This window comes from Papilio machaon, chromosome 20 (genome assembly GCF_912999745.1).
Source record: "Papilio machaon chromosome 20, ilPapMach1.1, whole genome shotgun sequence".
NCBI classification, from domain to species: Eukaryota; Metazoa; Arthropoda; class Insecta; order Lepidoptera; family Papilionidae; genus Papilio; species Papilio machaon.
In genome coordinates, this window is record NC_060005.1 from 4,748,334 (window position 1) to 4,765,972 (window position 17,639).

General features: G+C 35.8%; 1 protein-coding gene across 1 annotated transcript in view; it reads right to left on the reverse strand.

Annotated features, from left to right (window-relative positions):
- The window catches only part of LOC106717447 (tyrosine-protein phosphatase non-receptor type 9-like), a 46,811-nt gene that overhangs the window by 1,318 nt on the left and 27,854 nt on the right, over positions 1-17,639 (reverse strand). The window contains exons 5-13 of the mRNA XM_045682746.1: positions 8,298-8,506; positions 6,322-6,434; positions 6,027-6,144; positions 4,811-4,887; positions 2,755-2,941; positions 2,043-2,206; positions 1,309-1,538; positions 979-1,115; positions 366-442 (exon numbers count right to left, since the gene is read on the reverse strand). Coding sequence (XP_045538702.1) covers positions 366-442; positions 979-1,115; positions 1,309-1,538; positions 2,043-2,206; positions 2,755-2,941; positions 4,811-4,887; positions 6,027-6,144; positions 6,322-6,434; positions 8,298-8,506 — 1,312 coding nt within the window. The remainder of the gene's footprint in view (positions 1-365; positions 443-978; positions 1,116-1,308; positions 1,539-2,042; positions 2,207-2,754; positions 2,942-4,810; positions 4,888-6,026; positions 6,145-6,321; positions 6,435-8,297; positions 8,507-17,639) is intronic.

The window sequence follows — 17,639 nt, forward strand, 5'->3', positions numbered from 1 at the left end:
ATAAGGTGAGTTTGGAACTCAGGACCTCAACATTACTAGTCAAATGTTTAACCTCTTCAACCTTATTTTACCTATTTATAATAATTAAATCAATTAATATCATTCCGGAGATACCTCCAACCAAACATCCATCCATCTATTAGTAAGATTAAGTCATCTATATATATAAAAGAAAGTCGTGTTAGTTACACTATTTATAACTCAAGATCGGTCGAACTGATTTAGCTGAAAATTGATGGGGAGGTAGCTTAGAACTAGGAGATGGACATAGGAACTTTTTTTATCTTGTGTGCATTTTTTTTATTTCGCGCGGACGGAGTTGCGGGTTAAAACCAGTAAAAATAATATAAGTAAAATCCACTAACCAGTCCTACCAATTCCAGCGGAGCAATGCACCACTATGGGAGGTCCCCGACTGTGACCTGCCCACGCATCTCCTAAACTAGAAACAAATACATCACATTTTAATATCCAATGTACAAACCAGTCATAATTACAATAAACTTTACGTGTAAACGTAAACGTAAAACGTTAACGTGTACGTTTTCGTGTTCCTGTACAATGGAAATTAGAAACTATATTATTTGACAATAGTCAATTCCTAACTTAGGATTATTTTAGAAAAGTTTCTGTGTTTAAATTGATTATCAAATATGTTTGTCTTTAATACGTCTGAAAATACAGCCTTATAAAGGTGAAAATTCTTTAAATAAATTCCTTTTAATTTCTTATTTCCATTGAATTTGACTATACTGTGTGACTACATATGAGTGTTCATGAACCTATATGTGTACGTCTGCGTATACGAGTACGTGTGCGTGTACATTTACGTGTACGTGTACATGTACATGTACGTGTACGTGTGCGTGTGCGTATACGACTACGTGTGAGTGTCCGTGAACGTATACATGTACATGTATGTGTGCGTGAACGTATACGTGTACATGTGCGTGTACGTATCCGTGTACGTGTACGTACTCAGCGAGCGCAGTGCGTTGTGCGCGCCGCACTAGCTGCAGGAAGCGCAACACTGGCTGTGCGCGACCACCGCCCGGCACGCCGTAGTCAGGCCAGCGTACGTACTGTCCGTGCCACACTCGCCGCGACTGCTCCGTCTGTACAACAAATGTACCCATTACTTCTACCCTAAGTATTAATCAACACTTTATAATTTAAATTATTTTACGTTGGTTACTGTATTTTTCTCATTTTTTTTCAAATATTAAAGTGCTAACATAACACTGCCAGATTCACTTCTTAAATACATCTAATCATGAATGGTTGAGCTTCAAATCACATAGTACTGACCCTTAAATCAGTGAGTACGAGATGAGATATAATATAATCATCTTCAACATCAACAGCTTCAGTGAGCAGTGCGAAGGGGGGATGCAGAGCGCGCGCTCCGACCGCCGCCGGCCAGTACTGTCCGCACTTGACACGACCTCGCTCCACCGCACGCGTCGTCATCACCACCACCAGGCAGCCCTGCTCCCACACCATGCGCCAGAAGTCGCTGAACGTCTTCGGCAGAGGACCTGAAACGATAACGCGATATATAATATGATAATTATAAATGCGAACGTTTAGATCAGTGATTGTAAAACTTATTTCTTTCATCGCCCCCTTTGAAAATCAATTATATTTCAGAGCCCCCTAATTTTTATTCAGCCCTAAAACTTAAAAACCACAATTTCATTACTTTAATTAATTTCAATGCCCCCCATATTTTAGCCCCTTATCGCCCCCTCCTAGGTTTACGCCCCCAAGGGGGCGTTATCGCCCACTTTGGGAAACACTGATTTAGATGAATGATTTATTTGAAGAAACATGTGTATCTCCAAAACAGCTCAACGGATTTTGATGAAATTTGGTACAGATGTAAAACATAGTCTGGAAGAACACATTATTTATCAAGTTTTAACTTATAATTCAGCTCGGACAGAGTCGTAGGCAACAGTTAGTTATGAATAAAATCTTGAAGTACTCGACTGACACAACTCGTTGTTTTATTTGAACATAATACAATGATAGTTACTGACCTTGTGTACATATGAATGCATTCTTCTGCTTGTATCCGTCCACGTAGTTAGCATTGATGTAGTCAGTGGTGGGGTCCTCGGGGTCCGTTTGTGATAGCAGCACACGGGAATGGTCGTAGCACAGAACGTCTGTGTACCGGTTCTTTGATAAATTACTTGGCAATCTGAAAATATTAACACAAATTTTTAGAACACAGACAATTCAAGTGTAATGGCTGCAGGTAGGGAATCTTGCGGGAGAGATATTATGTTTAATAGTAGTGTATAAATCATTTCAAATATCTTGGCGGTTCAAGGTAATCGGAGTACTGTGCAGTACCCTCCCCTCGACCCGCTACGCTCTTCTCTTAAAATTGTGTTCTGCGCAGCAACTTGCAAGAAGTTAAGACCCGCCAAGATATGTAGAAACATTTATACCATGATTACTTCAATGTTAAAGGCTTTACAAACTTATTGGTTTTCATTTAAAGCGGTTGAACACCACATATTTCGATTCCCTTCTTTTTTAATCTTTTGATTACCTCAACTAATCTCTATTTAGATAGATCGGTACACCCAATTTTATTTAACCATATTTGAACCACGATCTTGCCCTAAATGGTGAAGTTATATACATATGTAACGCGTTAGTTCAGTGAATGCGTATTCCACCTGCTTTAAAAGACCCCACGTCATGATGAGTGTATGCAGTACCACTAGGTAACATACTAACTTGGCATGTTGGAAGGTGCCTTGCGGAGGACGAGCTCGTATCTCCTCGTACTCTGCGACAAGTCCGCGACGTCCGAGCGCGCGCAGACGAGTCAGCAGCGCGCCTGCGCTCTCGCCCGCGCCTCCGCCCGCACACTCCTCATCCGATAGACCTGGAGATGCCTCGCCCGAAGACCACGTGCCTCGAGCTATACACACACAGGTATACCTTATATCTTAGCGGTGTAGAACATCGTGCGAATCGCTGCTCGGATCAGTGTTAGATCACCTTGAGCCGCAAGGATATTTGAAATGATGTATACATGTTAAAAAAAGTAACTGCCAAATCTCAGACGAAGATGTCGAGGACAGTCAGTGGAAAAGACTTACAAAGCTGACCACACCATTATATGGGATTCTAGCAATATTTACGTCGATAATATCGATTATTTACGTCGATTCAAATATTGATTCTTTCATTGATTCGTTCAAGTTTTTAATGGGGAAATTTAAAGTCAGTGTAAAAATAAATTTTGTTAATAAAGTGATTCTATAAAGTAGAACACGGACAAGAGTTTGCTTTTTTATATCTTGTTTATATCTTTTAGCTCTCTCGCACAAGACAATCTAGACATTTTAATTAAGTTAAACTCGCTCCGTACAGTTTCAAAGTGCATTGTTAAATTGAATGCATTGTTTACAAAACTTTATTGTTTTAAGGATAATTATATTTAGTTTATAAAATACTCTTAACAAACTTATTCAATGTATTATTACTAATTAATTGTTTTGTGTTGTTTTAAGACATCTAGATATAAACCAAATCCACTCCTCCGTCAAATTAAATTCCCTAATAAGAAAAGAGGGGGAAGGGAAAGTGCACTGAAATTAGCCCACCAGTACACACACTCATCAGATAAGACGAATTTCTTCAACTTCATGCCTGTTTTCTGTGTGGTCGTGGTATTTCTCCGGTCAAGCCTACCAATTCGTGCAACAGATATTGTTGTTGATGATTCTATCACTGTAAATGTACTCTACTTTAAAGAAAATAGTTCATAAGAAATGATAATCGTTTAATATTTACCGACGTCGGTTTTTGCATCGCTCATTTTACGAAAAATTATAAATTTTGTTATAACCACAAAATCACAATCATGTTTCATTCAAAATAAATGACATTACCTGACAAACATTAAAAACGAATGTCACAAAATTAAATCTTGTTGGCTATGGTTGGATTTTTTCTATCTTTAAATCATGAAATACGTCCGCGCGGAATAAAAAATAGAAAACGGGGTAAAAATTATCCTATGTCCGTTTCCTGGTTCTAAGCTACCTGCCCACCAATTTTCAGTCAAATCGATTCAGCCGTTCTTGAGTTATAAATAGTGTAACTAACACGACTTTGCTTAAAAATGACAACTTTCGCTTCGTTCCGAATTGAATGCGACTGTTGAAGTTACTGACAGTTAATTCTATCTCTATTATTAGTTCGAATTATCACCACCGATAGCAACCGAAACCATCAGCGCCAAAATGACTAAAATCAAATAGGCACAAAATACCAAGATTTATAGCCTGTCCATGTATTGATATATACCTCATCAATATATTAATAATGGAATTAACAGATTAAAATAGAGAAGTTTTTTTACAATTTATTAAGTGAGATAGAAAATAAATTCAAATACTTCAAGGTTTTTTGCTAATAATTACGAAGTACAACTTTTCTTATAGGGTTTGCTTTACAAATAACATTGTTTGTTTTTTAAAGAGAGCAAGCAATCCTTCTTCACAATATCTTTTTGTACAAGAATTTCGGCAAATGAAATACACGATCAGATGGACAATCTTACTAATATTATAAATGCGAAAGTTCGGATGGATGGATGTTTAAGGTATCTCCAAAAGGGCTAAATGAATCTCAATGAAAATTGGTATAAAGTAGATCATAGTGTGGAAGAACACACAAGCTACTTATTATGTTCTTTTTTAATTGCGCGCGAACGGAGTCGCGAGCGATAGTTAGTATTTTTATAGATATAAAAGATAAGGTATATAATATATAAACTCACTGATCAAGTCAACGTCGTCCTCATCTCCGGAGTGTATGTGACCGCCCTTCATGTCGCCATTGTAGCCGTGTGTATGTCTGAAAAAAAAAACACTATATTTATTTACTTTTTTCAAAATGAATACAATTTAAAACTGTATTCTAGAATATTATTGGTAAAAATTTTAAATTCAGCTAAATGTTGTTCCTACATTAAATGTGTGTTTGAAATGTGTTTTTGTGTCTTTTATGTTATTAATATTAAAAATGCAAATATTTAGATGTGTGGATGGATGTTTGTTGGAATATATCTCCAAAAACGCTAATCGCAATAAATTTGGCATAGATGTAGAGCATAGTCTGGAAGAACACACAAGCTACTTATTATGTTCTTTTTTAATTGCTCGCGGACGGAGTAGCGGGCGACAGTTAGTATTTAAATAAAAAAATAATATAATGTACAAAAGTAGTGTAAAAATAAATAGTTATTTCTCTGTATAAAAGGGTATACAATTTGTAATCCAATGATTTTGTTACCGAGAGACGATTTTGTGAAAGGTTTTTCGAACGGTTGCCTGAGAATATAGAAAAGCTACGAACCTTGCCCGGGCAAATATCTAGGACGTTTGGCGAGCTTTATAATTCCCGTCCCATTTCCCCGGGAAATAAATTTGCAGTCTTTCGAAATGTTAAAATGCATAGTGCACAGTAAATAACATTCTGAGGCATTGTTCAAGAAAAGAGGAAAATCGCATGAGAAAATATTTAGTGGAAATAGGTTACAGAATCGGTTTTCTTTTTACTTGCAATTTGTATCATATAAATATAATTCGTCGGCTCCTACGTAAACAAACGTATGCCACAATTTTTCCATTTGCAACTAGTAAGTTTTTTAAATTTTGATAAATACTCATTTCTGTGTTAAATTTTAAAGTAACACTAGAAAGGGAAAGAAGAACTTTAGATTTTGGATATCTATCGTATGTAGGTATTTGAAGAATTCTTAAACCTCTAGAAACTGAAGCAAAAAAGTGCTGGATTACTCAAGAGATTTTAGATTTAATGCAAATGTCATCGCTTGTCTTGCATTTAAATAATAATGACAAACTTCATCAGTTTATAATAAAATTAAGCGCCATATAATCAACTGCGTGTTTACGTGCGTGCATGTTTGTATACGTGTACGTGTACGTTTGCGTGTGCGTTTGCGTGTGCGCATGTGAGTACGTTGTGCTGACCTGAGCGGGCCTGTGTCGCAGGTGTAGGGAGGGTCGCTGATGTGCATCGCGTCGGGCTGCTCGAGACGCGCCACGCGGTCGCTAGTCATATCGCGCGCGACCTCGTGCTCTATTACACCTGGAATCACACACAACTATATTAAAAACAAAAAAACTCTTAGAGTGTTTGGGCACTAGCTATTTTGAACTCTAAATCTACAGTACCATGAGTCCGAATTGCATAACTCTGTCCTGCTACATTTTAAATAACAATTCGTATCATTTTAAACAAATATTGTGAAATATAAATACTTACCATTTTGCGTTTTGACCGGGGGAATATAATTACTGATCACATATTCGTCTATCACACCATCCAGTTTGTTATTTTGAAGGTTATTCGTATAACAATTTCTACAGTGCTCCAGCCTGAAAATAACATTGAAATATTCCTTACAATTTAATTCCTTGTCAAGCCAAAAGTTTAATTTTACGTCAGTTCTATTAAAAACTTGGTACAAGTAAGATAACAAACAAATCAACAGAATTTAGTCGTTCTACTTACAAGTTACCGCTGTATAATTGTTCACCCGCTTTCAAATTACTTTATTTCTTTGCATGAAATAAACAAAATGAATGTAAATTACTATTAGTGCCTTTTGAGATTATGTAAGATAGAGTAAATGAAAATGTAGGTCACCTTAGTTATTGCCGAGCATAGTATAAAAAATAGAACAGAAACTTTATTGTTAAACGATGTGGAGCGTGACCTACGAACTTTTACGTTACTAAACTCTATAGTTATAATGCTCACGAATTTTAATACTCAAAACACATTTTCCAATTAGAAACGAAAACAAGTTTTATCACTCGGCTATCTTCAATTAAGTTTGTGCCTTGTGTGTGTGTGTGTGTTTTTTTTATATATATTCTTTGTGTGGCAATAAATATTTTTCTTTCTTTCAATTATTTGGTATTGTCAGTGGCCTACTTTTCGTAAATGTATAAATTTAGAAAAACAAAGGTGAGCTAATAACCGTATGTATAAATCTACTTCTGTCAAAATTACATCACCCTTTTGTATTTTAGCATAGGCCATATGAGCGTACATTTTCAAGGAGGTGTGAGCGAGGCTGGCAGCGCGACGCCTCACGCTCTGATAACCTCACATAATGACAACACTCTCTGCAGTACAACGTATCATATATACTGGCTATTTGAGCTAAAATAAGCTAACATCATCGTTATATCATCATCAAAAGAGTATGGCCTTTGATGATATATGAGGTTACTAACGACAATAGGTATCCGCCACAACAGGGAAACTGCAGACGAAGTAAACTCGCTTCTCAAAGGACCCTAAAACTACTATGGTGGTTTTCACTTTATAATCCAATCAAAAATTAATACTCACATTAATAAATTATGAGAATTGAAACCTTTTATTTAATTTAATAACAGATCCAAGCAATCGGCTACAGAAATAAGAAATTTTATATCCGACCAAAGTAATATTCCTGAGTACTAAAGTTGATGTCTCAAGGGAACTCGCAACGATATTTGACTTGCAGAAAATCTAATCAGAAATGATGCAAGTGCTCTGACTGAAACGTGCAAGCGAAGGAAACGCGAAATGTAAATACGGAATATCTGAACGGAAGTGCAAATAGAGGCCGCGTAATACGATATAGTTCCAGTGTACTGTTTCTTAGTAAACAATGCTAAAGGCGTCTTAATTCAAGCGAATATTATGTCGACTGCTACTAAGAAATTAGACAAAGCGGCAAACAATTTCCTTCCACAGTTAACATCTATTCCATGAACGTTGTAATTTTCCGTACCTTTATTATTGTGAAATTTATTAATAGTTTTATTTTACTTCATTATTTTTTTACGAACTACAGCTTATAAAATTCCATTGTAACAATATAATATGGATTCTCTAGCCTATTCTATTACAAATTCCTAACATTTCCTATATCTACTTTATGCTCTTTTGCGCACAAAATTGCAAGACATTCATAAATTAGACGTATAAACTAGATTCATATTTTGTTTCATTATGCTACGCCATTAGCAGGCTCAGGGCTGAAAGTTGTTTAATTCGGACATAACCTACCGCAGAGAAATATTCTGCTTACTGAACAGATGCCCAGAACTATCTTGGCTTCCTACAAGTTATTTTTTACCTTCCCTATCTATGATTAACTTGGTAATAGTCACGAATCAATGTCTCAACCACTGCTTATCAAGTTTCCTGTTACCATCAGTATCCACATACTCGGTACTCACCAGGCGGCGTGGTCTGGGGCTAGTTGTCCGCCGAGCTGCGTAGGCAAGCTGGCGCGGGGCACGTGCGCGCCTAGCTGCGGCGCGCTCACCGTATGTACGCGTTCGCGCAGCTTCTCGCGCACGAATAGCCGTAGTATGCGAAACGGCGCCTTGAACCACAGCGGCGCGGTCACTATTAGAACCTTCTTCAACTTGGCCGGATAACCACCCTGTAACAAATATAGAGAAATGTTATTATGTTTTTGCCCAAATAAACTATGAATCGTGTAGATATTTCACCAAAAGTACGGCATTCGAGTTTAATCAAATGCTTTTTCGCTACATAATGCTAAAAACACTCATGTTTAATATCTGATAGTAACTTCAAAAATATCACGAAAACTAATAGCGATAAAATTTACATAGTCACAAGCTACATAGAATAGGATATGTCCCATTGTCTCTTGTATTCATGTAGCGCTATTCTAGAAGTGGAGCCAACAGATTTCTCGCGAATAAACAGGAGTGCACTTGACTCCCGCTCCATTGTTTGAAAAATATAAGAGTTGTGTAGCTTCTTTATAAATTCACAAAACAGGCTAACCGTGTGCCGCCTGCCTTACACGTCATTATAACGCAAATATAATATAACATTAACTCTCCCACTTTTGTACTAAGTAACTACGTAACTTTTTGATACTTAGCTCGTAACTGAACAAACATTTGAATACGTTGGTATATGGATAGAGAGAAAGCGAGACAGGTGTGCCAATCGATCACAAAGGTAATCTCTAGGATTACAGAAAGGGCAGTCGATTCGAACGGACAGGGATCATCGTTTATAACTTAATCCTTATTACACACATTCAACAAAGAACATACAACAGGTGTAAGTACATGAGCTTACCCCTTTCATTCTTATGAGGAAGTAATGGTTATGAGCAATCAATTAATCTTCATTTTCATCTATAATTCTATACTAATATTATAAAGATGAAAGATTTGATTGTTTCTTTGCATTGAATATGTTCCGAAACTACTGAACTTATATGAAACAATTACTTCACTGTTAGGAAGCTATGGAAAGCTACACCATCTCCGAGTGATAAAGGCTATATTTATTACTAGATTTTTTTAGTTTTGTGCGGACGAAGTCACAGGTAAGTATGAGTGATCAATTTATTTAAAAGGAATAGGAACGAAAAAGTGGGCCAACATAAAGCGAAACCAACTATAAAGTCCGCCAACTCATCGCTCGTATGGGTTATCCCAAATGCACCTCGGTTCATTTTAATAGTATAAAACTTCAACTCTATATCCAAAAAAATGATCGAGCGACGCTGGTTCTTAGGATAGCTATGTGTTGTTTAGTTTCACTCTACTACAAGTCATAAGTGCGCGAGTAATCCGCTCCTAGTTGAGGTTAGTTTGCCAGAAAATTCGCAACGTAGTGCACTCAAGGCGTCGTCGCGTAGCAGACCCGTTGAGTACCACGAGCTCGCACAAGAATAAACACGGACACAGACAAAAGCGGGACATGGCCGCGCGGTATAATAATAGACAGACTGCGTTCAGACTTCTTAATTGCTCTGATGTAACTATAAAATTCGCGAATACATACAAATAACAAATATTAGGTCCTTACATATGAAATTGGCGTTTTTCGTACTGGCCACTTTAATCACGAATTTCTCCTCTTTGGTAAGGAATTCCAAATTCAAATTTGTACAGCTATAGACTCGTGTATTTGTGGTTCGATGACCGTCATTCATTTGTTTTTTTCTTCTGTTTTTTTCTGTTTGCGTCACTCATTTTACAAAATGGAAAACTTAAAATATCGCATTATTTACGAGTACGAGTTCCGCCGTGGCACTAGTGCTGCGGAAACGACTCGAAGGGTGAATGATGTGTATGGCGGTCGTGTTGCAAAAGAAAACACAGTTCGTTTTTGGTTCCAACGTTTTCGTTCTGGAAATTTCGATCTGCAGAACAAGCCCCGTGGACGGCCTGAGACTCAAGTTGATAATGAAGAGTTGAAGGCTATTGTGGAAGCGGATCCATCGCAAACCACGTCCGAGTTAGCTGCAGGCTGCGATGTTAGTGATAAAACTGTTTTAATTCACTTGAAGCAAATTGGGAAGATTAAAAAGCTTGAAAGGTGGGTACCTCACGAATTGACTGAAGCAAACCGGCAAACGCGCGTCGACTGTTGCGTTACATTACTAAACCGGCACAATAATGAAGGTATTTTAAACCGAATCATTACCTGTGATGAAAAATGGGTTCTTTACGATAATCGGAAGCGCTCAGCGCAATGGTTGGATCCTGGCCAGCCAGCCAAATCCTGCCCCAAGCGAAAATTAACCCCAAAAAAGTTACTTGTAAGCGTTTGGTGGACTAGTGCCGGTATTGTTCATTACAGTTTTCTCAAATCTGGCCAGACTATTACGGCTGATGTCTATTGTCAGCAACTGCAAACCATGATGGAAAAGCTAGCGGCTAAACAACCTAGGCTGGTCAATCGCTCCACGCCACTGCTGCTTCACGACAACGCTAGACCACACACTGCGCAACAGACGGCTACTAAATTAGAAGAGCTTCAATTGGAAAGTCTAAGACATCCTCCGTACTCCCCGGACTTTGCTCCAACAGATTACCATTTTTTTCGAAATTTGGATAACTTCTTGCAAGGGAAAAAATTCAACTCCGATGGGGCAGTCCAAATCGCCTTCAAAGATTTTATTGATTCCCGTCCGACTGGTTTTTTTAGTAAAGGGATCAATGAACTACCTATGAGATGGCAAAAGTGCATAGAAAATAATGGTTCATACTTTGACTAATTAAATATATTATATTAAAAAATATTCGACTTTTTGTTCCTCCCATACAAAACGCCAATTTCATATGTAAGGACCTAATAATTTTTTTTATTCAAAAATGAAGGTAAGCAATTTTTATTGGCTTACCAATCATCTTAGTAACGTAATTTCTTCGTAATCACCTTTATGAAACAACCATGACTTTTATTCGTAGCTCTAAATGTATATTCCCTTTGGCATGATACAAATCCAAAGAGTGATCGTTCTAAATAAATTTTAATAAAAGTCTTTGCATAAAATATTATCAAATGTAGTTCATGCTATAAATGTCTTCAACTTCAAAGTACGCAGTAATACGATTCCGTCAAAGCAGGAATCCAATAGCTCAGATGTCTCGCGACTTGCGACTGACACACGATCATTTAATAACATTGCTATCATGTCAGACGTTTACTTACAACATAAAAGAAATTAATGAATTTTCTAGAAATCTTACTATTATAAATGCGAATGTTTAGATGGATGTTTGTTATAGAGTATCTTCAAAACAGCTCAATAGATCTCGATTAAATTTGGCATAGTTAAATTTAGATTAATTTAGTTTTTTTTTAATTCCTCGCGGACGGAGTCGCAAGTGACAGCCAGTATCATATAAATCTTAGGAACATCTCATAGTATTCGTAACACTGAAGTACTACGTAGCTACAGTATACGTAATAGTTGCTCTGTTCAGAAAGGTCAAAGCACATTTTTTGCTTCTTATATTTAAGTGTTAAATTCTATCTTTTTGTTTGATTAAGTTTTTAATGAGCGTCAGAGCGTCGGTGGCTCAGGGATTAAGCACTTGACTTGCAATCTGCAGGTCCTGGGTTCGAATCCCGCCATGTACCAATGTGTTTTTCGATTTTCGATTTACATATGTACATTTATCCGACGTTCTTACGGTGAAGGAAACATCGTGATGCAACCTGCATATATCTGAGAATAAATTCAATGATATATGTGAAGTCAACCAACCCGCACTTGGCCAGCGTGGTTGACTATGGCCTAGTCACCCCTAACTTGGGGTAGGCAGTAGGCGGCGGGGACGTATAGTGAGCTGATGATGATGATGAAGTTTTTAATGCGTTTAAAAAAACTATGATTCGTTAATGCTATGACAAGTTCTTTCTATGCCACCGTAATAAGAGATATGTCGAAACTCTTGCCGCTTTCTCACATACTTATAACCTAATTCTTTTTTTACAAACTTGGTAATAAAATCATTGTTAGCAAATCTGTTTTACTTGGAATTTCAAACCTTTTCTCGTATTTCAACACATTTCATCGATATATCAGTAATTAATTTGCTGGAATTGTGTTTAAAAAAAAGAAACATAGAAATAACATTTAAACTTAATTCACTTGTTTGAAGAACACTCAAATTTTAGGCAGTGAAATTAAAATCTTACTAATATTATAAATGCGAATATTTAGATAGATGGATAGATGTTTGAAGTTTCATCCAGAACGGCAAGACGGATCTTGATGAAATATGGCACAGATGTAGAACATAGTCTGGAAAAACACATAGGCTACTTTTTACGTTTTTTTTTTTAATCCGCGCGGATGGAGTCGCGGGCGACAGCTAGTATTTAATAAAGACTAATATTAGATAAAAATTAACAAAGACTGAGCAAGAGTCTCAAAAGATAATTAAGGCAGCGCTGAATTTTAATTTAGCAACAGGCACAAGTGATCGTCGACATGATTTAGTAATGAATCCATATTAATTGTGGGGTACACCTCCCACTTGTAGGGGGTTGTAACACGTTGGTGCGTATAAATATTCACGGTCAGGGGGGCTCGCCTCCACTCTGAAGCATTATCCATTCTTTTACGTGAGAATCAACGCATAGTCGCTCTATTCGTATTTTAATGAATTCGCTTGAAAACGTGTAATTAAATTTAATGTGTAACGCGTTTGTTAGTCTCGCCTAAACAAATTACGTACAACCGCAATGTGACATAAATTTATTTTAATTATAGCCCATGTTGTGTAATAAATAATTAAATTAAGTTTAAAACGCTTTTACAGGTCTTAATTTCAGTAGAGGTTAGATTGTAACTTTAGTGAAAAGGTAAGATTTGGACTGTTTAAACTTAAACAATCACAGAAGTAATTCTATCTTGTCCTATAAAATGAATGGTTTGTGGGTAAAATATACTATAATAGCAGTCGCCTGCGACTCTGTCCGCGCAGGATGAAATAAATACTTAATTAGCAGCCTATATGTTCTTCAAGCCTATGTTCTACATCTATGCCAAATTTTAGAGAGATCCATACAATCTCTTCATATATCCACAATTTCGCATTTATAATATTAATTAGAAGAAAAATTGAGACGTCATATTTATACTCACAATTTTGAGATTAAAATATCGTTTTCAGATTTACTCATTGAATATAACATACATATATATAAAGTATACATGGCTTTTCAAAGTTAATATAATTTCTTAAAATACTGACGATAAAAGTTCCAAGGAGAGGGGAGTAAAAGATAGCGCGGTAGTCTCTCGGGGTGGTTAAGGCGCTTTACAGACGAAGCAACTGTCGTTGCAATTGACAGCAGGCAAAATCTGTTCACATTTCTGATTAGCAACATTAAGCTGGTAGCAACTCTATTTGCGAATTCCGATGATTGGCAGATGTTTTAAGATACTGTAATCAATGACTATGTTAGTTTTGGATAGGAGGACTAAGGAGGTAGTGCTAACTTTCGTAAAACACACTCTTTAAAAAAACGTCATAAAATCACAGCTACAGTAAACCCAAACAAAACAGAGACTTTTTTAAAGAAGATTATATATTTGATATATGCTGTAACTAATGTTATTACGTCTGACAACCGCCTAAGAAAGATAAAGGGTGCGAGGGCGTTGGCCTCGCTTTCAATTTATGAAATCACCTGACACCTAAGCCTACTCACGCCCGGATAATATTAAAACCTTCCTGTGATAAAACGAACTTTGCCACTTACTATAAAACAGGCAAGATTTTAAGCAAGAAAATGTTATATCTAGGATAAAAGTAAAACTTACATACATAAAACATTACATGAAAATATTTTTTTAATCGTTGATACACTTTTTGTCTGATTGCCTTTTGTTTATTTCACAGGTTATATTGAGGTTAAGATAATCTGAAGATATTTATGTACAAATAAATAGGTATTTTATATATAAAATTCTCGTGTGACCCGTACTCCTCCGAAACGGCTTGACCGATTCTCATGAAATTTTGTGAGCATATTCAGTAGGTCTGAGAATCGGCCAACATCTATTTTTCGTACCCCTAATAAGTTTTTCTTAACTGCGCGCGGACGGAGTCGCGGTCGACAGCTAGTATATATATACTATATATATATATATATATATATATATATATATATATAGTATCGGTTGGGAATAAAATAAATGCATATTTGTAAGTTTCCGCCTGGTAGCTATTATCTTACGTTAATTAATAAAGTTTGAACATTGATATTTTCGATAAACCATGATCTTGAGCCAACTACAGGCACGATTCCAATCAATATGAGTAAATCCTTTGTACTACAGTAAATTAAATGTAAAGTAAAAGTAAAGTATTAAAACATTTAGATGACAACTTTGTTAACTCTACAATAAAATAAAAAGATAAAATATAACTATATTGCATGTCTGCTATTTGTCGTAGTCAATTAGTGTAAGGAGGTCCTTTGCCTTCCGATATTGTCTAGACGAGTCTTGGTAACGTCAGAAGTACATTGAATCCTCCAGGCGCTGTGCGTGCGTGGGGCTTTGTCTAGAATCTAGACTCTAGATCCTACAATGTAATGTACACCGACGGCCAAACAAAGTAGATTAAAAGCTATTACTAATTCGCGCTATTTAGCCTTTTTTAATCCATTAAAAAGGCGGAGTCAATGTACTAAGATTCGGTAACGTCTTTTTTTCGACTCCTTTGATACCGAAATATAAAATTATCTATATGTTTAGATATTAGTAAATACTTAACAGTTAATAGTCATAAATTGATAATTTATAATAGAAAACATAGCACAAAGGTAAAATTCATCAAATACACATAGTAGAGTTCAATTGCGTGGCATAGGTAGCTAACTGCTAACATGATGAGTGCTCTACGAGAGTACTCGACTTGCCATTTCATGTGATATGTTGCTATCGCTATTCATGAAAGCAATTTTTTATAAATTTTTTTTAACCGGTGCCGAACTCTATACTGATGATGATGGTGACGTTTAGTCATGAAGATTTTAAAGTATTTTATAACCACCATAAAGACTTTAATTTCTAGTAAAAAAAAAAGTTTATCTTTGGTTAGTCATTCTATACAAAATATTTAATTTCGGTAGACGCAACGAAATTGAAACAACTTTAACTATAAGAAAGATATTTAATATTTATTACAACTAAAGGTACTTGACCCCGTCATCGAAAATTTATTAGAGGCAACCCTAAAGGTAAGGGGTTAAAATTAATACACATTTATATTTATAGTAGGGTAGTTTATACAGCTGTGGAGACAGGATATCTGCAAAATTTAGCTTGGGCACGACTAAATGATGGAGAGGGTAAAGTTTGTGGGTTTACATACGTATGCAATCCAAAATGTAACTGAATAATATATTTTTTTATCATCACTACCTACGTATACCGCTTTATACGGGTCCGTTCAATTACTATAGCAGTGAACCATAAATACCACTGGGTTTTTCAAATAGAATATAAATCATAAAATATACATATGTAATATGACTAGCTGTCGCTGTCGTATCATCGTATACGTCGTATCCGTCCGCGAGGAATTAAAAAAAATAATAATTAGTAGCCTTTGTGTTCTTCCATACTATGTTCTACATCTATGCCAAAATTCATTAAGATCCATTGAACCGTTCCAGAGATACCTTCAAACAAACATCCATCCATCCATCTAAACTTTCCCATTTATAATATTAGTAAGGGTAAGATGTATATTGAAATACGACACAATGTCAAATGTATTGATAAATACGATCGATGTATTTTCATATAGTTGACATAAAATATGAACCGCTCTGCAATATACGGACATATTTTAAACCACCACTGCGTTTATAGCATAAATCCATAGATAAAGATAATTTACATCTATTTATTGGAACGAAGTTCCTTATCGCGCGTTGTGAAAGGGGGCTAGACGGAAAAAATTCTTACGAAAAGTTGTCACGACACTTTTTGCTATATCACCATGGCAACGACATGACAATATATAACGAAAATTCATAGAAATAAAATGTACTTCTTGTGAAGACTTAAGTTTTTTATGCATAGAATAAACATTGGTTCCTTCACTAATTAATTGAAAGGAACTTCGTTCCATCCGGGTGTCCCTTGACACCTCTCAAGTTTTTTAAGTTTATTTTGGAACGGACAGTAAACCATAAATAAATAAGATTTTTAAAAACTGTCACTTTTTTTTAGATTTAGTCAATACAAATGATCATTATTACTAATCCATAATAACAAAATGTTTAGATTTTATTACTACGACATAATATATTTCGAGACCTTAATGGTTTCAATTTTGCTTAAGATTTTCGACCTTCGCAAAATTTTATTGTAGCAATTCTAAGGTAAGCAAATTATTCTACAGTCTACGAAATTAATCATACGAGCCTTTATTGACCTTTATCTTAACCGTTCCTTTATTTATTTTATGTATTGCTATCACGTTATTTTAAAATTTAATTACAAACGCAATTTAAATAAAATGAAAATTCGTTATTAAAAAATATCAAAACTAATTTAACCAGTAGATTAGATTTTACAACGCAATTTCCACCGGCTCAACCGGTTTAAATCCGCCTCAAGCGAAGTTTAAAAACTAACGAGTAACTAAGGAAATATTGTTGTTACTAGAAAACTTGCATGTGTAGGTTTAACAGGGGCATTTAATTAACTATTACAACACTACGTAACGTATATAACGTATGTAACCGTGAGTAACCGTGATGTATCACTCTTTGATAAAAATCGAGATCACGGTATGTTCTTATGTCGGTCACGGTATGTTAAGCAGTGAAATCCAACGTTAATTGCAGAAATAAAAATTATTTTTTGATATTAACATTCACAATTACCTCTATTTAAACAAAAGAAGATCAAAATAAATCAAATTAAAGATTACTTTTTACCCAATTTCCTCGTGATACATTGTTACCTCCTAGTCTCTCCTCCTAGTCTATTAAAATTCATTACAGCACACAAAGTACAGTACAATATAAAATCAATGTTGAAAAGACATCCGTTTAGAAACTGTCATCAGGGGTCTGCGCGCAATAAACTTTATAATACAACCTTCTTTGAAGCATGAAAAGGTCAAAGGAAACTGTCCTATTCCATTTCACGATGAAAATGGAAGCATTCACGTCGGTAATGAGAACTTTAGTGGCGAGACCTTTAAAGGGACTAAGATTACTGTGAGGTAAGGCTTTGGAGTATATCACATAAAAATTTG